The sequence below is a fragment of the Trachymyrmex cornetzi genome, unplaced genomic scaffold, assembly GCF_001594075.2.
Source record: "Trachymyrmex cornetzi isolate Tcor2-1 unplaced genomic scaffold, Tcor1.1 scaffold64, whole genome shotgun sequence".
NCBI classification, from domain to species: domain Eukaryota; kingdom Metazoa; phylum Arthropoda; class Insecta; order Hymenoptera; family Formicidae; genus Trachymyrmex; species Trachymyrmex cornetzi.
In genome coordinates this window covers 536748-558495 of record NW_017299959.1, presented here as the reverse complement: position 1 = coordinate 558495, position 21748 = coordinate 536748, and the positions used below count along the sequence as shown (strand labels likewise).

Below are 21748 nucleotides of genomic sequence, written 5' to 3'. Positions count from 1 at the left end.
TTGCCGGATTTAGACTGAAAAAGGAGTAAAGCGATGTGCTTTCGGGAAGAACGAAAAGAACGAGAGAAAACGTGAGATCGTCACAGGGCAGATCGAACGTATCGATACCAGAAAGATCGACACGCAGCGATCTCCGCTCATTTAAATTCAAAATAAGTGAATTTTTATTAGATCTTGCAAATAATCGACTAAAAACGGTCGAATATCTGGTTGCAGTTCTTATACCACGGCGAAACAAGCATTAAATCTTATCTTGTCAGTCACGCTATTGTTACGAGTGGTTGCAGTTCTTATACCACGGCGAAACAAGCATTAAATCTTATCTTGTCAGTCACGCTATTGTGACTTTACCATCAAAATAAAGGATGCGGAATCGCTAATTAATCGGCTAAGATGCACCCCTGGCGTACGACAATGCGTCCAAGTTAAAGTTATGTAGCATCGTAAATTATACGGACAAATGCATGCATACGAATACGGCGCGACGCCGTAGCCGGCATACATATGCAAACTGCATGACGCATTCGTATTCATGTATGTAGATTCGAGACGATCCGAATCCTTTGAGGATCAATCGGCTGGCTGGTCTATGCGTCGCGATGTTCTTAACTCGACGAGTAACAAGCTGAACATGTATTTATGTTATCGATTTTCGTGTTATTCGGTGTATAAATATTAAATGGACGATTTGTATACCACCATATAAAGCAAATATAAAATAAGAAAATAGCCATCATGCGGTTATAAATTTGGAAAATCTTGTTTCACGTAGCATTTAAGTTCTAATGTATTAAATGAAAAATTCGAAATCAAATTTATACAAATTATTTTGTTTCTCCACAAATAATTTAATCTAATTTTGTAACGTAACATTTGTTAAATTTTTTACACAGTGATCATAAAATATAACTATCTCATTTTTCCAAAAAATTTGCGAACATGATCGCAGAATTTTCTGTACAACAAGATCATTTTATTTTTATGATAAGTTCCACGATATGACAGATATTTTCCCTAAGAATTTTCATATAACAGGCGGTCCCAATATTTTTACTTTATGTATTCCTTCAGCATTTTATCTATTCCTAACCTTACCGTATGCAGTAGGTTCTTGTTCAGTAAGGGTCGAGCGGTCCTCGTTGACTTCGTTCTCCGCACAGATGCCATGCTGATGTCCCTCGGCCCCGATACTATTCTCGGCATGGTGTTTGATCTAACCAATCGATACTCGTCTCCTGAGTGCCTGCTCCTCTTCCTAAATGTGCCACACAACATATTCGTAATGTCACGTCGTTCCGATTAAGTTACCGAAACCTCGTTAGATCTCGACCGGTGTCATTCAAGCGAGACGAAATGTGTTCAAACTATTACACGAGTCCTAGATCGAGATCTCTTGATCCTTGAAAATTGCAAACACTAATGTCTTAAATATAATCAACCATTTGCGAATATATTATTTCTTAAATCACTATAGATATTCTCTAAGGTTATCGAGAACCGTAAAATTCAAGATCCTTCAATGAGTCTTTATATGAGGAAAGCAATTATTAATCAATCCCAATGTTGCGAGACTTGTCAACCATAAGATAAACAGATACTTAATTTTTCGAGCACTCGCGAATATCTATCTCGATGATTTTCTGCTGTTGATACAGCGGTGACTAGTCAGGTAAAAACTTCCAGCAAGCTAAATCGATATTTTCTCGCCACAGATTTCTTGTGGAAAAAATTTTTCTATCAAAGTTATAAAAACAATCGGAATTCACGAGCACAATCTGTTCGGTCAGGAAAACGTCCTTCGAGCACGTTCACGTGAGTTTCTTCGAGCGTAGATATCCGATGTTTTTTCTTGGCAGAGTTCGATGCCGTCTGCAGATTCCTGCATCTATTTGACCCTTCCGGCCCCGGCCGCACCCTCTGCGAACCTGGTTAATCGACTGGTCTCCCTTGCTTCGATGGTCCGTTCTGTTTCTTTCGTCTTTGACCGCTCGACTTTCGGTGTCTCCCTTCGGATCTTTCTCTCTTTTCCGATTTTGCAACTACCGATGTTATTAATTAACCGTGCGATACATAGTGAATTCCAAAATCAATAAGGTGATCGATCTGGATTGAAGTAACCGGACTATTGGTCAGTCGCTATCGGTTGGAGATTGTCGACTCGCGCCAAGTCCCAATCCCACTACTCGAGGACTCGCAGCAGGATACTTCCTTCCCCACCACTTCCTCGAATCCCTTCACTTCTCCTCAATAAGCCTCTTCGCAGTTTTGTCTTCTATGAGATGTATTAGATCCCACGCGGTTTACTTCCTCGTTAAATGCGTGACGTAACTGTAGGGAAAGCTTCTCTTCCTCTGCTACTTCTCTCGTTGTTATTACTCTACTTGATTTTTTCGCTCAATGCGACGAATGGCCCCGCACCTGAAGCATCCAGGCGCGTTTTCGGGCTGCTCGATACTCAATTAACGGAATCTCAGCCAGCTCGAGTCGCAGTGAGAGCCGAGAGTCGACTGAAGGCATAAGACTCCAGTCGTAAGCTCGTCGAAGGAACCCCACCACGTTGATTTCAACAACACCCGGCACCCAGCCCGACCGGACGACCCGGTCGCGTGGCGCTCGGCACAGATACGCAGTGTCTCTCAAAATCGTCTCCAGATTTTCGAATCAGCCCGGTGCTTCGTCCTCGCATAGCAACGATATTTCCAATAAAGCGCAAAGAAATTTATCGAGAATCTCGATAGTTTTTTTTCTAATGTTTGGACCTATATAGATATATACAATATTGACCAATTATTAGTTCTTCATTAGTGGTCTAACTAATTAAATGAAAATAAATTGTATTAAAAAAACAATATACTGATTTTTATGTTTTTATACAAAATATTAGAAAAAGTTGTATTTTAAATATGTATGTTTTTTTTTTCATCTTAGAAGAATGAAACCAATTTGCTTGCATTTTATACAATAATGTAAGATTAAAATTACATAAGAATTATTCTAAAGGTTTTAACAAAATGTAAGGTTTTAAAGAAAAGCATCCGTGTTATTTTTAAAAATATCTTTTTCGTTCGTATATTTACGAAACAAGAAATTCTGTAATCTCATTAAGCATGGAGATTAATAGCATCCTATTTCTCACAATAGATTCTTGATCGTTGCATAACTTTCTCAGAAGTCTAACTTGTAAATAAGTGAACTTCGAAGGACTCATTATATGCGAGAACAATAATTTAAACTATCGAAGCGACCTATTCATTCTCTCTCTCTCTCTCTCTCTCTCTCTCTCTCTCTCTCTCTCTCTCGCTCTCTCTTATCGAATTTCCAAATCGGAAGTTTTACTTGGAACATTAAGGACCTTGACATCTAGCAGAACGAGACAAACCAGCTGAAGGAACTCGATACCTATCGGCACATCTGCCTTCTCTATTATGTAGTGAAATGCATTTTTATATAACAGCATATAAGCCTTGGGATAGAAATTATAATAATAGCGCATATCCGGCTTTCCGGGAATAAAACATGTTATAGATGATGCTATAGATATAATAATGTACGTGACAAGAATTAAATGTTAAAATTATCGTACAGAAAAATGCAAAAATAATGTTATACTAAAAGGTCACGAGTATGCTGATAAAAACACATTTTAAAGATCGAAATTGGAATCTGGTTATAATATTATCTGCTTTGGAATAAAAATCAGGAAAACGAGAAAAATCTGTCGATTGATTAAATTGCTCAGGAATAACCGCGAACTCAAAGGGAAGCAAAAATACACCTGTCTACTTATATAAGTTCGCAGAACTTCGCACGTAATCCTACATTTGAAGGTTCTTTTCGTATGAATATATTGCGGTTTGCTCGGCTCAACTCGTTTTGTCGCGGCGAAGACGTATCATTTTCTTGGTTTCTGCGTTTGATCACGAGTTCTGAACATTTCCTGTGGAAGTCACATGATTATGTGGTCTAATGGCATTGACACACGTATACATATCCAATTGCAAAAATTCACACATGGCTAAATGAAAACGTAAAAAGTTGTTAAGTACAAAAATTTAATTTTTAAAAATTATGTTCATTATCATTTCAAATCTATGGAATAATAAAAATTACGAACATCCCTTAATAAACATTAAAATTCTAAATAATATTTTTTATATCATTTTGTTTAAATAATTTTCTGTAAAAGAATATATATATTCAAGTCTTACTATTACAATAGTTTTTAGCAAAGAATGACAAGTAATTTAGAATAGGAATAATATTTTTTCATCTGTTAATATTTCTCTTTTCATAAAATAAATAAATTTTAATTTTAGTTAGATGACAAAGAAAAAACAAATTACGAGAATCATTTGATAATGCAACTGGCCTTCATCGAGTTGAGTACCTACCGCATTTATGACTAACAGAAAACTCAGGTGAACGGTGAATTTACATTAGAATCGATATAAGACCGTGCGATTATAGGTACGTATAGCGCGGCCGATGTGCATAATGAAGGGTGTTTCTCGGCACCCTTCGCCTGCGAAAATGGATATGTAATTTCGACGTGAGTCATGCAAGGCCCTCAAGATGGCTAAATAAATGACGCGGCATAAGTTAGTCTGAACTTTCTCAACCGGTACTTGTCGAACTAACTTTTCAACATACATGTCTCGCAGATGTCAAGAAGTTCGGGACGAAATGCTCTGATAGGTATAAAGTGGTAAATTATGTATGTAAATTACAAGGTTGTATAAATGCGAGGAAATTTAATTTTAATGATGTGTGTTGTAATTGGAACACAATACTTAGATTTAAAATATTTTCACACATTGCAAACAATACAGAAGCGAATTTTATATCAAAACCGAATTACCGTAACAATTGTAAGAAAAAAATAACATTTTCTAGTTTTAATTATTACAAAATATCTTTCAAATATAAACAAAAATGTACCTTCTATAATTTATTACTCTTCTGTATTCTTTTTAATCTAAGACATTAACTGACAGAAATAGATATCTTAAAAGATTTCTAATGATTCGGCGAATATGAATTCGGAACACATCGTTCTCTACGAGATCGTTTTAACGATGACAAACACTACGCGTTTCAACCATCTCCGTTATGCTAGTCGAAAATTCAAAGCACTATACTTCGTCAACATCATCCGTTGGTTGGTCCTAATTCTTGCGCGTGTCGTTTCTAAAGTTACATCGCTAGATATAGACGAAGGGACTTCTAATAAAACACCACAACGAACTGAGCACAAGAAGAAGCAGCTTAATTTTCCGCTTTCGAAATGTTATGCGTATCGCGTGTTTCACATTGTAGTTTTACTTTTCTAATCTTCAGTTTCAACAGAGTTTTAATAAAAATGCCTTTGTATATTTATAATATAAATTTTTCCCAATTTACCTTTAATTAATCACAATAAATTGTATCTAATTTCTCTCTCTTTCCTTTCTCTCCTAACATAAGTGTATCGTATATGTTTAATATTTTTATGTTAAAAGCATCTATTCTTCCTTTTTTGTACGATTCAATATTCGTGAGTTCAATTTCCGAAAATTTGAGAATCCCTGAACCCCTTCAGGTTTTTACCTGAAGGATACGCATGCGCTGCGACCGACAGATGTTTCCTCCTCGCCAACTGTTGCGCTCCACGTTTGGGAGAGGTAAGAGGAGAGGCTGCATCTGATTTACCGAAAGAAAAAAAAAAAAAAGAAAAGAAGAGAACCGAAAGAAAAAGAAAGATGGAAAACTCACCCCCGCATCTTGCAGCTCGGGCTCGTTCTTTTTTTCTGACAGAGCCTTCCAAGGGATGCTCAGTCATATGAAGGTAGCCCACCCTTATCCAACCCGCATGAATGTAGCTCTTACGTCATTAGATTCGATCGAGTTGCCGATAACACGTATTTAAACACTCGTGTATAAAATTGAAACTTATCACATTTTCTAATTGTCTTCGAAGAGAGCGTTTTCAATTTAACTAAATTCAAAATGACTAAATAAGAAAAAATAAAAACATACAGATTGTACTTTTTAAAATTTGCACAATATAAATTTCATAACAAAATACATGAAGTAATATGACGTAATCTTGTTACTATTTGATTATCAACTTTGTTCGAATTACGAAGAGACAATTGCTAACGATATATCGCTAATAAAATGATTTTGAAAATTCGATTTTAGTCTCGAAACACACGTTTCTTCCGACACATTTTGTCTTAAAATCTATTTTTAGATCAATTGATATATCTGTTATCGTAATTCTACATTTTTTGCTCGGTGCATCAGACTATGAAACTCAAGAAAATGTTAGCAAAAAAAAGAGAAAAAAGTAAAGAAATATGAAAAATATTTTATGTATTCTCGATACTTGATATCACTAGATAGTAAAATAAACGTAAGTTATAAAAATTAAATATTTCTTTATATATTATAGAAATTTTATGTGCATTTTACAAATTAGAGTAGTAGTGTAACTCATATAGATCATTACATATTGTTAATTTTTATATTTTTCTGTTTTAAGTAAAATCCTTGTATCTTCCTAAATCGAAGTATAAAACGCGAAAGGCCCATACGTTGTATGTAACCTTCGTTTACTCCGTAGAAAATCATGAGTCCGGAGGAGTCGGCCACCACCTGCTCGATCGCGTCGCAGATCTCAACATTCGCGCAATTCGTATGTAACGTCGCGCGTTGCGCGCTACGAGATTTATCGTATATACGCAGTTAGGGCGGACAGTAGGTCCTTTTTGTAGCAGCTTATTAAGCGGCGGTAAACCGCACGGCAAAGATCCACTCCGATCTTGGAACCGGTCATGACGCGCGCGTATATCAGCAGCGCACCTCTCGACACCACCTGCCGGTCGTTTCACCCTCTTCCCCCTCGTTTACTTCACCTGATCGCGGTTCTCCTGCAGCGGGCACCCGCAGACGAACGGACACCTTCGTGGCCCGAGCCGCATTATCCTCTCATTATGCTCTTTTTTAGCAATTGTCTGCTTAACGATATCACGCAGATTCTTCACTATGAACAGATATCAACTTTAGGAACATCTAGTAATACCTTCTTGTTTTATTAGAACGTTACATGATGCCAAAAAAGCAACAATAAAATTTGTTTGTCATAAATAGAAAAAAAAAGAGAAGAAGAAGGTGAAGAAATGTGAAACACATATTTTATGTATTTTTTATACTACAAAATGTAAGATAAATGTAACTTATAAAAAATATTAAATGTTTCTTCATATAAAAAATTTTATCAATATGAATTGCATATATAGCATATATTCTATCAATATGAAGTGCATTCTATCAATATGAATCATGTGAATCATTACAACTCAATTTTTATATTTTGTAATAAAGTATACTTTATATCGGAAAAAATCATTTTATTTTTCATTTTTACTACACTTCTATCATCTACAGCGTTTAATAATTAACAATGAATCAGCAAAGTATAGAATTAATATGAATTTATAAAATAAAGATAAATTAATAGATTCATATTCGACCTTCTCCCTTAGAAAAAATTCAAAGTCACCATTTTTCGTATTCGATATTTTACCATCCTCGTGACATATTTTCAAGAAAAAATTCACATTTAAATAATACGTATTATTGATTATAACGAAAGGCAAAAGGTGCAATAATTCTCTGCCCTTCCTCAGATAATACTCTGCTCATATTCTCTGGCAAAAGTACCCGAGCCCGCTTATAGTCACGAGCCTCGTGCCTGCCGGGCCTGTCCTTCTTTCTTGATTTCTTTTTTTCTTATTCCCGTCAACCTCTCCGTTCGCTCGCCGACGGGCTACACACCGTTCAAATCTCGGTCTTCGTCGAGGGGGAGGCGATTGCTTAACGACGCCAACCACCTGCCCCGAAAAGAGGAACACGTGCTGCTACTACGAGGCAGCTGCAACCCATAGACGATGGATATATGCTCCAGGATGAAGCTTAAGCTGTTCGAGGTGTTGAGAACGCGAAGCTGAAGGACAGGCCAGGCGGATGTATTTCCTCTATTTTGATTAATATAATGACATTATATATATATATATATATATATATATGTCTTGTGACTCTCTTAAGACAATTTGTCTAAAAAGATCAAGACTAAAGTATTTTTTATTCCATTTTATTATATATTGTCTTGCCATGATTGTGAATTATATTAATCATAGCAAGCAATTAATTACAGAATGCTAAACACGACTACATCAGCATTATGTTGATTATTAATAGTATGATATGTGCAATAACATGATATAAAATATTCTTAAGTCAAATGAAATATCGTCTTCTTTCCGAGCAATTCAATAATATTGTAAAAATTCTTCGCTTTTATAAAGGACACAAAGCTTTTCAATAGAGGAATATGCTTTCATTATACATAGAATTACTGGAAGGGGTGAGGAATGCAGAAATTAAATGTATTCGTCTGCACGGAAAATGCTGTGTCAAAGATAATATCTCACGTCGCGTTAGATTTATTTGACAAGATTAGAGACCAGCGCAACAGATGGTAAACAGGACGCGTGGCTGAAGCTACCACCAATTTTTGTATTTCGACCGCTTACCTTCATTCAAGATATGAAAAGGAAAGAGAGTAAGAAAATTATATATATAATTTCAGTACTATATATATGAATTAATTATATAACACTGACAGTTTATTTATCACATTATTGATGAGATATAATACAGATCATATCATGATGTCATAAATAAAAAAAAAGTATATAATTATTATTAATAATTATTATTCTCACAGTATTTTCAATACTACAGTAATAATTTTTAATCTTATTTTTTAAACTAACATTTCAGTTCTATTTTGTATAAATTGACTTCTCTTATTAGTTAACGAATTGAGAATAACTAATATTTGTATACATATTTTTTTTTTAAAAGATTCATTTTACTCTAAATTTTATCTATTGTTTCATCTTAAATAAAGCTTTATGAAGATAACATTTTTAGACCTTTCTAGGTATTTATCGTCACCATGCATGCAGATATGCGCGATATGTAACATTTTTTCCGTATTCTTCTCAGTGCTCGCTTTTCTTCTTATTTTGCAAGCGCATTGATAACGGTTCATCTGACCCCAAGAGAGAAACCGACGAAAACAGAAGCCCTGAAGAGGAGACACGGAAATGAGGATCGCTTTACGGCACATGGTGTTCGAGGATGGACGAGCAAGAAGAAGGTCGGGCCAAACAGCTGCCCTTAGGCACGTGCAGCGCGCCGCCGCTACCTGAGCAATTCTCTCGCATTTCCCGCTCTCTTCAGGTTACCTGAAGAGTGCGAGCTAGTTTACTCAATAGGCTAGAAAAAAAGCGCGAGTGGTGTGCACTACATCTCGGAACAAACGAATGGGCTGTTGTCATTCATAATTTTTCAGCAGAGGAAACACGTTTAACACGGAACTTTATTATAACTTCACTTAGCAGTCAAGAGAGCTAATGTTTTCACGCCTCTTTCTATATATATATATATATTTTTTTTTTAATTTTATTATATGCGGAACTCTTTTTTAGAAAAAACTAAAGAATTATGAAAAGTGCTATTGGAATAATAGTATTATAGTTTTCTTTATATTAATAGAATGACGTGTTAACTTCATAGATCTTATTTAAGACAGTCTTAAATATAAGAACTAATTATGAATACCGGCCTAAGTACCTGTTTATTATTAATTAACGTTTGTTTAACAAAGTTTGTTATATATGTAATATAATTATACAGTATTGTTAGTATAAAAAAATATTGATTTATTTTTTTAACTAAATTTATGCTCTGAATATATTTATAGATTCAACATAAAATAATACTATTCTTCGTTAAGACAGTTAAAGAGAAAAAAATAGTTTACAAAAGTTCTCGTCATTCGCCTTTAGCCACTCATTGTGGGTGCAATTCGTAAATCTTTTATAAAGACACCAAAGTACGAACTTCCGTGCGTAAACGGATCTGGAATTGAGAACGTTTTTCTCTAACGTAATCTTCTTTCGCTAATTTAATGGCTCGATAAATGCTACTTTATTTTACCGAAGAACGTTACTCGAAGTCTATTGGTTATCGTATGATGAAGTCTTGAGAGTAAGATCAAGAGGCCACCTTATTTTCTTCTCCACACGATGTTTAGGCTTCTCGAAAGGTATGATTGCGGCCAAGGGTCATCGCTGATGGATCTGCACGATTTAAAATTGACGATAATCTCGTGAGTCACTCATACGCCACGTAATACACATCCCCAATTGATAAACCGATAATTAACCTTTATCTTCTTATATATATATAAAAGGATAATCTTTCACGTGCTTATACCCCCTTCGCTTTAAACAGGCAATTATTAAAGACTCGAAGTCTAATTCCTCTGCGATTAATTGAGAAGAAAACGTGACTGGAAAATTATATGCTCTAAACAATATTCATTGCACAATGGGATAACTATTTATACGCTGACATATTACAAGATTGTTGAGAGCAGAATTTAATTAAAAGATCCGTTATAACAATTAATAAAAATAATCTCCATACTCTCTAAACTAGATATTCCGCAAAGTCATGCAACGTACGCTCGAATCCTTAGTTTCCCTCTATCAACAAAAGAGCATAGTAAATAAGTACCACACCGGATACAGTAATATTATGGAACAAAGGCTCCCTTGGCTCCAGAAGTCTCGGCGCGGATGCGGATACTACGAAGCCCGCATGTTAATAGCCACCGGAAGCTCTTAACCATTTGTCTATTTCGCCGCGAGGCTCGCCGTTCGCGCTCGCTCCGATTTGCCCTCATTATGCGAACGATCAAATGATATAATGAACGATTTAGCCTCTTGAGCCTTATCAGTCTCTGTAATGGGATGTAGCTCGTCATGTCGTACCGTGAATTCGATAATTACAAGTTTGGAATGGCTGCCGCGGGACTGCGAGAATCAATCAAATCAGTGAGTGAAGAGCAATCGTACTGTAAACTTTGTGGGTTTCTGATGAAATTCGAGTTTTGAATAAAAATAGATATTTTTCAAGTCCCGGCCGAGGTAATATTTTTCGCAATAAATTTATTAACAGTTTTTATATATTAACATCTTTATAATATATGATGCTTGATGGTAGCATCAAATTATTAAGTTGTTTGTCAATTTAATTCGCGATTACTAGAGTAGTTTTAATTGCATTTATTTAGTCTGGAAAAACAATTTGACGCGCAGTTAGAAAAAGACTACAATATAGTATATATGCAAGTACATATATAGTATATATTAGTAATTCAAGATTGAATTATTAAATAGCAACGAAGATCCAGCTCCGACCATAATAGGTAGTTAAATTTTTAGTAAAAATAGATATATTACATTTTTTTTCAAAACTTGAATATTCTACTCATTATTCTTAAATTAAGTATCTTCTCCTCAAATATTTATTGTTCATAAAAGTGCTTTGAATTAAAATTTATTTTATTATATTTTTTACATAAAATCGTGAATGCGTGGTATGTTATATAAAAAAAATTGCTTCTACACGTTCACTTTATAAAGAGTATAATATTTATAGGATAATTCTCGATCAGATTGATCTCACCAGAATATCTATTGCCTATTTTTTTAACACGATCAAAACTTCTTTTCTTAATAAAAAAATATATATATTATATAAAGCCTTAGTTTTCGCTATCCTATTCAATCTATTTAAAAAATGTATATAGAATGTAGTTCTTATTTCTATTCTACTCATTATTCTTAAATTAAGTATCTTCTCCTCAAATATTTATTGTTCATAAAAGTGCTTGAATACGGGCATATTTGATATATAAATATTCGCATATTGAAGTCGGATCCACAGGTCGCTAATTATAAATGCAAATGACTGTGCGGATCAGTCACCTTTGCGTAATCATCAAGAGCTCTTTCCTGATGAACAACACTTCTTTTCTGATGAAGATATCAGCTCCACACTTGTCCCAATCGTGAAACTATGAAGAGAGAGAGACATGTTAAGGCTGAAACCTGCATTACCAGTATCGCAACAAGAAACTGCCTGTTGTCGGTAACGTATGGAGCAAAGATAGCACAGTTCCCAAGATAATCATTTTTGATGATAGCTAGATGACGTAAGAGATAATTACACAATCGTCAAAGATTTTTAAAAATTATTTGACGCATACCGTCAAAAATTCTATACAACCAATTCTTCAATAAATAATTTCAGGCATTCGTACAAATTGCTGACCAAAGTGTAATAAACAAATTTTCTTTACCAAATTAAAAAATAAATTAACAATAAGAATTTTCATTGTCGTAAAAAAACTTTATTATAACAGTATCCATAAAACAGAAAAAAATGAGCTGATAAAACTTCACAAACTGATCTCTCTTCATAAACTGATTGCAAAGGTGTGCATTACAATTAAAACATCATAAAATTAAATTATCATAAAATTAAATGCTTTCATGAAAGAAAAAATAAATAAATCGGTTATTCATTCTCACATTACCTTGTAGATTATTACAAAAAACACAAATCGCATTACTTTTTAATCGTCGCCAAATTACTATCTATTTAAAATAGGAGAAATTATTATGCAATTAAAATAGAAGAAACTTTTGCGCAATTTAGCGAACCATGATAATTTCATTTGTAACGCCTCGTGCAAAATGCTCTGATCCCCGAGCGGAATGTGACTGCAAATTGGACACCTCGCGTTGTGTTACGTCCCCGATACGCGAATCATATCCCGACGCGCGTTTCGTCGATGGAACGGCCAGCCAATGTGCACGATAATGCTCAACACCGTAACGCCCTAATCATCGCGAATAATTCATGGAATATGCGGAAAAAATAACGAAAAAATATTATTTCCGTGAAGCGGAGATCACAAAAGATAGATATTCCGTATTTTATGAGCTTTATCCTTCCGTCTGGCGTATTCTATTCGATTTAAATGCGCATAGTTTAATAGTTAATTCAACACTGTTAAATCTATAGCGCCAAATTTAACCTAATGTGAGTCGCCACTGCTCCTACTAAGTATATCGTTATTTTTTACTAAAATTATAATTGAATTTGATACTATATAATGTTAAATTGATACTATATAGTATCAAATATAACCATTGTTTTAATAAAAAATAACGATATTATTGAGTAGGAGCAGTGGCGACTCACATTAAGTTAATTTGACACTATAAGATTTAAGAGTGAACCGAACTTCCCGTTTTTATTGGAAGAAAATAATTATATATGTCTTCTTCTGCTCATTTACTGAAATTTTTAATTCCATATTAAAAATATGTAAGGATATATAGTGCTGCGCTTTATGTTTTTAATTCGAAATTTTTCGAGACTTGATCTTGCTTCTCTTTAGAGATACCTTATCAGGAGACGTTCTAAAGTGCAAGACGAAAATGATGGTAACCTGATTCTAACTAATAATATTTCTCAAGATGTTCCAGTGTTCTGTTCCAACGCTCTCTCGAATATTCTGTGACCACGTAGGGGTCAGCGACCACAGTTGCAACGTTATCCGTTCCGCGTTGCCAGGTTATCGATCTGTACAGGCGCCTTGACCGACCTCCGATGCATCGCCAAGTGCAAGTGCAAGCAAAAGCTCTCGCTCTCTTTCTCTTCCTCTTCCTCTCTTCTTCTCTTTCTACCTCTCTCGCTTCTTTCGTTACATCCCATAGAGCGATCTCGAAATAAAAGTGAAATAAGAAGAAAGCAACAGGGCAAAGAGAAAGCCCAGGGACGAGCGATTGCTTGTTTACCGTTCCCGACGCGACGCAACCCGTGAAACGTTTTACGAGTTTTACGCGAGTAAGATCTATAGAAATTTCATATCTCGTACATAGATAAAAACTCTTAATGCTACAAACGGTATTACTCATCGAAATAAGCATTCGACGATCATGTGATCACGATGACAAAGTTCAGCTCACAAACTACGGAAATATCAGATAAGTCGCCTTTTTATACTGTCACTTGAACTATTTTTTTCTATTAGAAATTTTTCGCAATTATACATAAATAATTCGATTCAAATTTCAAAGAATCTGTAGAGGAACGGTAGATGCAAATACTAAGATGAGGCATTTGATAAAATTTAAAAGGAATTATCTTCTAATATCTTCCAATTAGTCATTCACTATATATTTGTCCAATTATCGCAATTTTAGCTATCTGCCCTCTGTGAGGTAAATATCGTATGATGGCGGGGCAATGACACTCAATTGCTCGACTATCGATTCGCCGAACCTTCGCCGCGAAACGGCCAAGTGCAAGTGGATGTGCTCGCGTACTTCCACTCATCCATCTTTCACTGACTAGACTCGATTCTCGAGTGTCCATTCGTCGTATCGTCGACTAGCAAGGTTCAAGGTTATATACTCGTCACGGTTTTACTTTCAGCGAATACTTTTACTCCTCGAGGACGAGATGTAGGGTTTGCAATCAGATCAACCGCAGTTTTAATTAAAACTTATACACATCCCGGTTCACCAGAAATCGCGGATGTCGTGGAAAGATTTAAGAGATAATTCATACGAGGAATTATTGTATTTTTAAATCACGTTAGATTAAACTTAAAGGCCGTTGATCTGGAAAAGAGAACGATTAAACTGACTATAGATCCAAATTGAAAATGAAAAGAATAGATCATCTAATAAAATATTAATTGGAACATCGCCATCTAACAAATCCAGCGCACATGGTGTTCTTCCAATTTAATTTCCTACAACTTCGTGAAATGGAGTTGTAGTCTTGAAAATACAAGCTACGCTCGAGAAGACCTATACAAACTCGTCTGTATGTAAAATAGAAGATACTCAACAGGTATCTCGAGAAACGCCGAGGAAAAACGAATCCATTGTACAAGTTGATGATATTAAAGTTTTTTAAACAAAATAATGTGACAAAAATTTGTCCCAAGTTCCTGAAAATCTCGTTACGACAAATAATAGAAAAAGCGCTGCCAAAAAAAAAAGATATGGAATAACTTGTCCCTCGTTTTCGCGGATTAATCTAAAAATTTCTCTATTACTCCGACAAACCCTGCGGGAGAACTTTTACGAAGTAAATGTACGAACTTTTTCCCTCGTAACGACAAAGAGAATTCTCTAACTTTGTAACGATGTTTCACAGATCGCGCGCCGCGGAATGTTCGGTAAAATCATGCTTGCAAGCACACTGAAAGTCGCTAATACAACTAACAACATAACAGAGGATCAGTCAAGAAAGCAATTATCCGCGATTTAATGAAATTAGAAACAACCACGGGGCAGGCCACGAGCCTCTAGGCAGGAAGTGCTAAAAGCACTCAGCAAGAACGAACATTGGTTTACTCGCTGGACAAAGTTCGCGTCGCAGTTACTCGGACACGTCAATTGCCGACAATTCCGTCGCGTTCGCTATTGCGTAAATCGCGAAGATCGCGAGCTAGAAAGATACGTACAGTGGCGTCCAAAAGTAATTTGTAGAGAACATTTCAGTCCTTTTCCTTACGAGCTGGTATTACAACAGAAAAATGGTTGTTCTTTAAATATTCGAGATATACGAAGTTTATTTTGTTAAGAAAAGATATTAAAATATATGAATTTTAATTTACAATGAGTTTCCCCTTAATCTGAAAACCCTTTCATCTGAAAATCTGAAATTTTGATATCTATAAAATATTTTTGAACGCTAGTGTGGTATTACTGAAGTAATAAATAAGTATGTTGCAAGTGTTATATAATTATAGTAGATATTATAAACTGTCGTAATCGGTTATAAATAATACATATTACAGATAATTATATAACCGATATTATAAGCAATTATATAACCAAACGATTTCATCAAAATTTATTCAGAAAATTCATATTTCTTCATTTGATTTATGATACAATTTATTGAGATAATAAATTTCACGTGCATTTCGTTATGTAAAATTGTAACTGTCGGCATATTTCGCAGTGGTTGATTACTAATCTCAAATGTAGAAACACAGACTCGCGGAACATGTGCGGGCTTTTCAAGGAAGTAAACTCACGTCAGCTACTTCTCGTGCGAGCTACTAGCGAATCATTTAGACCACGCGCCAATTGACACCAATTGAGAAGCGCGTACTCAAGAGAGGCAGTTAGTCAGCTGCCTCTTCATTGGATCGCCTCGTCTTTCAAACTAATCAGATCGAAATTTCTTGCCTGACAGCGATTCTACTTCGGTCTCCTTACACATCGTCTCGCATCGAGACGTTTAATTACGTTAAACTTGTACCATTGCACTGTCTACTTTATTGTCTGCTTTATTTAACGCTTAAAAATTGCTTAAATTAAATCCGGCGTAGTATATTCTCTTTATCGTAAACATTACAATAAATAATAAGAATTATAATAAATCATCGCAATCCAAGATCGTGTTATTTATAATTGTTGTTTATAAAGGCAATTTAGTTGTTGTATATATCATTTACGATTAATTGCTGTAACATGCAATTTCGAGTAACTCTTAGGTGTATATGCGCTACATATAATTAATTGCCACATGCCGTCTGTGTTTACAATTGTTTCCATGTAGGGTATTTAACAATGCATATGCTGTTTACGATGAATAAATATTACTGCTACGGGAGTTCGAGTTTCGACTCCTATTATTATTATACAAATCGTTCAGGGAAAAATAAAATTTTTTTTAAAATTCTTTTTAGACATTTGAAATATTTATAATTGCTTCACGGAACGTTTAGTTGCCTACACGCTATTAGTACAACGGCGGTTTGTGGATTCCTGACTGTAAAATAGCTAACGAAGAAACCACGTGAAGAGAAATATAAACTCACCACAGTCAGGCTGTCCAACTCGCCTAGCCACTCGTTCAGAAGCTGTTCAGGATCTGTCTCGTTGTCGCTGTCCTCGGCTTCTTCCTCGTATCGCTCCATGACGAGCCGACTGTCCGTTGAATCGTTTTTCCTACACAGAAAATTTGGATCGTCAGATTTCCTTTCAAAGTATTTCTATCGAAATATCTAGTATTTCAAAATCTCAAATAAAGATGATTTCTCATCTACACAGAAAATCCTCTATGGAGAGAATTTTTTCTTAGAATTTACCCTGAAAATATGACAGTCGTGGGACAACATTGTGTGTGTGTATTTCGAAGAATTTTAATATAAATCTCTCTCATTCATTAATAAAACTACAATAAAGTATAAAATAAGTTTGATCAATTTTACTGAAGTAGATGGTAAAAATCTTTAAAATATTGTATTGTACCACAATCACCATATTTTCAGGGTAAATTTTAAAAGAAAATTCTCTCCGTAAAATCTCTATATTTAAAATCTGTACCTAACTTGTGTAATAATTTAGTTATACAATTTTAATATCAAATGCAATCACCAAATATTGGCGGTCTACATAATAAATTTGTAGAAATTAAAACAACTGCGAGAAATTCGGTAAAATAATAGAAGCTCACTGGCAAATGCAACGCTTTTACCGAAATTGAATTTATTTTATGAAACGGAGAAATCTAATAACAATATAAATTAATCGAGCTCTCAATATCAAGAACAAAATTACAAAATCAATAGGCAAGAGCTAGTACACAGTTGTTATTAATGTATGTTAAAATTCTCCTTTATTCTTCTCCTGTACATATATTTCCGACGTTTCGGCTGAAAAAAGTAGCCGAAACGTCGAAAATATATATACAGGAGAAGAATAAAGGAGAATTATAACGTATATTAATAACAACTGTGTACTAGCTCTTAGTTGCCTATTGATTTTGTAAGTCTAATAACAAATTTGTTTCTTTAACAGAGTACATTGATACGACAAATATGTATCAAATATATATCTACACCTAAATAGTGATTATGAAAAATTGTAGAAATTATGAAAATTTAGGAATTAAATATTCTCTCGCATAAGCCTGCATTACTGCCATACGTCGCCTTCACTTTGCGCTGTGTGCAAGTATGTCATCGACAAATATGTACCGTCTACGTAATATAGCTTTGTTCGCTCGAGGGTAACTTGCGGTTACCAGCTGCGATGGCGCAGAAATGTTGACGAAACATTTAGTAGTAGTGTTGAACGCCTTGGCCCGAAATTCCCATTAATAGGACCGCGAAACTGTGATCTCGTAGAAATGCGAGCGACGCAGGCGTAAATGTCGCTTTGTCACAATTCCTTTTCATTAATTCGTATAATTGGATATACTCGTGCCGCAAATTGAAACGTGGAATTCTGCTTCGTTGTAATTAGTCAACCCTGGGGCGTAGGTTTGTGTGATCGTCTTATTTAAGTTTACTAAGACATATCTTACTAATACGTAATTAATTAAATATAGATGCTATCCATTAAAGTAATAAGTAGTTAAATTTCACACAGACCTAATTATACAATATTATATGTAAAGCGAATAATGAATTAATTAAACAATAAGAATTTTTACTGGACCGTAAATTTGAAAAAATAAATTAAAGTGTTTCGTAACTCCTTAAACATAAAGTATTAAAAAGTTAAATTCTAATTCCTTGAATATTCCTTGAATATAATTTTGAAATGATTAATAATGTGCGCAAATATATAATAAAAACAGATACAATATAATTTATATAAAACTAATATTTTGCTATTATTAATCACTACAGTGAAATGAAATGTATTTTGAAATAATACACATATTATATTTTACTGAACGCAATGCAAATATACAAAATGGGTTAAGGTGAAATGGCGTGCAATTCGGGATTAAAAACAACAGTCGCGTTAAATATCAAGAATTAAACCGTAATTACAGACAGTGCTAACGAGACATTAGATTAATTCGTCGCGATTGTGCATTGCGGTCAAGTGCACACGACGCCATTAGCGGTAATGAAAATTAATTTAATCGTCCGATTGTCTCGAGAGAAATCAACTCATTGCGCCGCGTCCTCCCCCTCTTTGCACTTTTCCGACAAAACGCATCCCCGATTGCGACATGCACTTGCGCATAGAATGGTCCTCCTGTCACAATGATTGTAGGTAGACCGTATCGATTCCATTAATTCGATTCTCATTAGACACCATTCCGGGTAAATGCACACGCGCGACTGTTAATTATTTCGATATCACGTCACGCTACAGCAATGCAACCGTTTGCTTCCACTGTCTCCTGTCGAGGGACCTTCAGTAGCTAGCGAGATCTTAACTCAGCGGCATAGTTCTGTGATTAGCCAGTCGCAGTTCCGCGATTAACCGATATCAATAAGACTTTCTATTGTAAAATACACTTCCTACAACGTGAAGGGGATTTGAAGCTTGAAGTTTACAAAAACGTTCTCCTTGTAGGAACGCAAGGTTTCACGAATATGTTGGATATTGATAATTACATTTTAACAAAGAGTTTATAATAGAATCTATAATTCTTTATTTCTTAGAAACACGTGTAAGAAATCGAGTCTAAAAAACAAAACCATTCACTGCAGCGGAACTCTCGTTTCTAACGTTCCGTTGTCGCACGGCAGCTTGCGAGAGGGTTGATGCTTCAAGTTCCCGTGGTAACGCGTGTGGGAAAGTAGCAGCGATCCGTTGTGGGTCACTTTTAGATAAAACAGAACGCCCGCGGGTGCGTGCCCGAGCTGAATGGCGCATCGCCGGACGGTTTGACGTAAACACGCCACGCTATGCCACGCAGGTGCGGTGTAATCGTTTCGCGGTCGGGGCGGAATAGCGTTGCATTCCACCGAAGTAACGCGAAACTGCGCTGCTAATTGCGGCAGGGAAGAGGAGATGACGGGGGGGTAAGAGAGGAACGGGTTTACGGTGCACTGGACGAGGTGTCCTTGCAAGGTTTACATCGCGATAGAGAGCGGACACGGGAGCGCGGATCGCGGAACACGCACAGCAAGGACGGAAAATGCGTATAGCGACGCGTCTGCTTGCCGGACGATGCAACAACTTTCTTGCCTTCATCGAAACAAGCGTAGAAAATGTATGTTATACTCGCGACACTTTACGATCGTTCCATATTTTTTATTCCGAAGCTATGTAAACGCTAATACGACTTGATAGTAATTTCCTCTTCTGATATAGTATCAGATAATCGTAACATATATATCATCGTGATATATCACCCAATTCTATCGCTCCCCATTTACGTAATTGGGAATAAAATAACAAGACGTACAAGAGAAATCTCAATGACACGTTGGAGCATATTAATGTATAATGTTGTACAATAAATTTGTAAAAATTTTTTTAATTTTATTATCGCTTTATATCTGAGTTTTATATAATTCAGTTAACAATTTGTATACAAGCGCAATCAAGTATTTAATAAATTTTAGAAAGTGATTCATTACATTGCTGTTACTTCGTAATGTCGTTATTACAATAAGTTGTTATAAAAATATAAAACGCAGAAGTGATAAATTTGTAGAGCGCACTGTTACAAATAATTATCAAAAATTTGTAATCTTTTTAGTCTTGTCGATAAAAAGGTTACAGAAATTTTAGTTGAGCTAAAGGAAAAATATAGAATAAAAAGAGAGAGTGAAAAAATTAAGAAAATATGCAAGTTGATGGAATAACGTAATACGTACAGTGACGGGCTAGCGCGCGATGGTGTGTGTGTGTGCATGAAACATAGACCGAGATATCGATTGCTCGATTAATAATGCAACGAGCAGACAAAGCTCTCCCGTTTCTCCAGCAGCGGCGACATAACCAATGTTGCAGCTAGACGGCTCACGACGGCTTGTCTTTCAACCGAAGAAACGGGTTCCTACATCGATAACGAGGCGCCTCTTCGACTATGCACAGTTCATCCCTCATGCGACCAGAGTGATCGATCGTGTCAGAGTAGCAAACAGCTTTATTCAGACTCCAATGAAGCAATCATCAAACGGCTGTATCTCTAACTAACGCAACTCGAATGCTTTCTTTTCTTCTTATCACACACGATTCCGTGAAAGAATTACAAATCAGCTAATAAAACATTGATATTATGAATCCATAGCAGTGAAGTAATTCAGGTTAAAAAGAGTTTAAAAAGATAACTTCGAGTACATGGAATCCTTTTAAAGCGTTCAGCAGATATGGTGTTATCTATACAAGTATATCAACCAGATATTACTACAACGCTTGTAAGTCGCACCAATAACAGCCTCGACTCGACTCGTTTATCGTCGAATTAGTGATATCTTCTCGCTCGCGAGAGATGCAGCAGATACGAATGAGTTACCAGAGATCCCGGCACGAAACGAGTATACGCGAGATATCGTGAAGATCAACGCAAGGGATGAGCTTCTTAGCAAAAGTGCCTCAGGGACTTACGCGAACGAGATAGCAAGGAACGGAAGAGGTTGTCGTCAAATCGACATGTCAGCACACCATGAATCGTAATCGACTTTATTCGCAAGGCCAATGCGACACGGAAACGTATTGATATTGATCAAGTTAAAAGATATCTAAGCCGATATCATGAAACAAGCAGTATCGTTTAACTTGAAAATAATACGGAAATATGATATGACGAGATATGGAACGTTTCATTCTTCATTTTCATCTACAAAATGCGTTACTTTTTTTACCTGTATATGATACAATATAAAATTAAAATAATAATATATGCTCTAATACATAAAATTAAAAATATATCTAGATTACGTAAATATACTAAGCTATAAAATAAGACCGGTAGAAATTTTGATGACAGAGTTCGTATTTTTCATGTATTAGGTGTTAAACTTAATTCCTGCCGTTTTTCGTCTCCAAAA

At 35.4% G+C, this 21748-nt stretch overlaps 1 protein-coding gene across 4 annotated transcripts in view; it reads right to left on the bottom strand.

Moving 5' to 3' along the window:
• Positions 1 to 21748, bottom strand: part of LOC108766927 (amyloid beta A4 precursor protein-binding family B member 1-interacting protein) — a 137121-nt gene that overhangs the window by 73916 nt on the left and 41457 nt on the right. For 2 of the 4 annotated variants that reach the window (XM_018516502.1, XM_018516503.1), the window contains one exon: positions 16820 to 16949. In XM_018516502.1, coding sequence (XP_018372004.1) covers positions 16820 to 16918 — 99 coding nt within the window. In that variant the 5' untranslated portion in view covers positions 16919 to 16949. Of the gene's footprint in view, positions 1 to 1095; positions 1424 to 16819; positions 16950 to 17980; positions 18027 to 21748 lie in introns of those variants that run through there. The other 2 variants (XM_018516504.1, XM_018516500.1) reach the window with 2 other exon arrangements.